Below are 2,460 nucleotides of genomic sequence, written 5' to 3'. Positions count from 1 at the left end.
GCCCGGTATATACTGTATATTATAAAAGTCTTCCTATAGGATGACAAATATTAATGACAAGGTATTTACTGTATTCAAATGCTGGTGGTTAAATATAAGATTTAAAAAAACATAAAATGCAATGTTCTTTAATTTTTGAGGGCAGTGCAGAGAAACTACTCTCATATTGAGAAAAAAAAGAAATATTTCACAAAAGGATAAGGTCCAGTTACAACAGGAAAACAGGGTTGGAAAAGGAGCACATTTCATATGTATTTTATCATAAAATTCTGCACAGCTTAAAATGTTGTTTTTGAGTTATTTATTTTTTCTATTTAATTATTGTTTTGTGAAGCCAACTCATTTGGAGTGGCTCATGAACCACCTGCTACAGTCTAACAAACTATATCTGCCTGCTGTGACAAAAGGAACTGAAAAAATGTCAGATAACCATCCATCCCCCCCAACCAGACAAAATACAGATAGCAAAACACACGACGGTAACACTTTAAAAGAAAAGATAAATCATTTTGTTAGCTGAAAGACATGAAAATATTTTTTCGTCATGTCTGGACAGAGTTTAGCACTTTAGATCTGTGAAGAATCTGGAAAAGGGGAATGCTGAAGGAAGATTGTTGAGTTGATATCAGCTTAAAAAAAAGTAGTTTTGGTTTAAGACATTTTTTACATTGGAGCTTTAAGGAATCCCTTTAAAAATGTGTCTGATGATTGTATGGCACACAGGTATAGCAAAACAGACCAAACATCCTTCATGATTTACCATCTCCCTTTGGACTGGCAGAGGCAGTATAGGCAAATGCTAAGGGTGCCACAAATAGGAAACAAAAAAAAGGTATAACTTTTTATCAGAGTGTTTGATTTAGTCTGTAGAGTAATCACTGGTTACTCAGGTTTATGAAGGTAACTTGAATAGTGGGATCTCTCAGCTGCTTCGTTACTATATGAGGTGTTTTATGGTACAAAGGATGTTTTGTGATAAAAGTAACACATGATGCAGTCAAGACTAACTAATGGTGCTCAGTGTGTAAATAGAGAACAAAATAAGCATAATGGAAGTTTCAGTTTTGATCTCAGATTCAGGTTACAATCTGGATTTACCCTCAGAAAATAGTGATTTTTTTAAAATTAATCCCACAAATTTATTAAAATGTTCTTTGAATGGTTGGAAAATGCAGAGCTTTGAGTAGATTTTTTACATAGGAGTATAATCCTGGTCCCCCCTAGAACTGCTCCACTCCACAGCTGCTCGTTAACATGAACAGGTGTTCCTCATGATGTCAGCAGGTGTTGGCAGGTATGAGGTAGATTCTGTTATTCTGTTTCAGCTGATTTAACTATTTAACCCGATTATTTTTGCCTCACTTTTACTGAGAGTCTTCAACTCTTTAGTCAGCATTTACCATTGATGTAGTCCTGCTCCTCAGGAGTCATGACAGAGATCAAATGCCCCCCACACATCCGACAGTGCTGCTCCGCTGCCTCCCAGCTCTGCCGTCTGCTGAAGTGACGGTAACAAAAGCCCTGAAACTTCTCCCAGCCGGGCTCACACTCCTCCACATCTGAGGCAGAGCACACAAAGCTAACGTGTCAAGATATTATCAGTGCAGAATAGAAGAAAAGTGTTGCTACTGTGTGAAAAAATATGTTTCTGTAAGTTAAAGTATTTGTCACCTGTTTGGCAAAAGCGTCCTCTATAGCCCGGCAAGCAAAAGCACCTTAAAGTTTCACCATCGACACAAGTGCCGCCATTAAAACAAGGGTTGTCCAGGCAAGCGTCTGCAGATGGAATAAAACACAAAAAATAAATTACATATTCTTTGAAATAATCGTAATCTGTGGAGCAGAGGTGGAGAAGGGTTTAAAATTCTAGGAATCAGATTTTTAAATTCTTCACATACTCTAAAAAGACAGCAAAAGTGTGAAACAACCTGAGAAAATGTGCAAAAAAAACTCAACTTTAAAACCAGGATGCTGCAAAAATGTACCTGTAATCATGTAAACAAACCGATAATATAAGACTCTGCAGAGCGTGCATTAAACGCTCCAGAAGAACAATAATGCAATTCTACAGAGCATTAGAAGTATCAGTCCGGTGAGGTAACTTCTCGGCACAGAGCTTAAAGAATAAACACTAAAAACAAAAGCTACAAAACACAAACAAAATAAATATAAATATACTGTGCTTATTTCAGTTATATCTTTGCCTGCAGAAACCATTATCAAATACCAGCATCTCAAGTTGTACACTAACATTAGGAAGAAATCTGACGTTCAAATAACAAAACTCACCAGCAGATGGCGGTGTTAAATCAAGATTGGTTAATTAAAGCCAAAGAATGGTAAAGTTGCAATTTTTTAAGTTTTTTTTTTCAAAAGTTAAAAACCTTAAAAATGTACTTTTTATTCCTTTTCTCATAATCTTATAATTTGAATTATGCAACTTGTTATGTAGTTTTATTT

The 2,460-nt window shown here is 35.8% G+C and overlaps 1 protein-coding gene across 1 annotated transcript in view; it reads right to left on the bottom strand.

Annotated features, from left to right (window-relative positions):
- bcan (brevican) overlaps nucleotides 1–2,460 on the bottom strand; it is a gene marked incomplete in the record, with an annotated part of 25,656 nt that overhangs the window by 1,519 nt on the left and 21,677 nt on the right. The window contains 2 exon segments of the mRNA XM_014024568.1: nucleotides 1,401–1,559; nucleotides 1,672–1,776. Of these exon segments, the coding sequence (XP_013880022.1) occupies nucleotides 1,401–1,559; nucleotides 1,672–1,776 (264 nt within the window).

This window comes from Austrofundulus limnaeus, unplaced genomic scaffold, assembly GCF_001266775.1.
Source record: "Austrofundulus limnaeus strain Quisiro unplaced genomic scaffold, Austrofundulus_limnaeus-1.0 Scaffold427, whole genome shotgun sequence".
In the NCBI taxonomy this organism is placed as follows: domain Eukaryota; kingdom Metazoa; phylum Chordata; class Actinopteri; order Cyprinodontiformes; family Rivulidae; genus Austrofundulus; species Austrofundulus limnaeus.
This window is presented reverse-complemented; position numbering and strand designations above follow the sequence as displayed.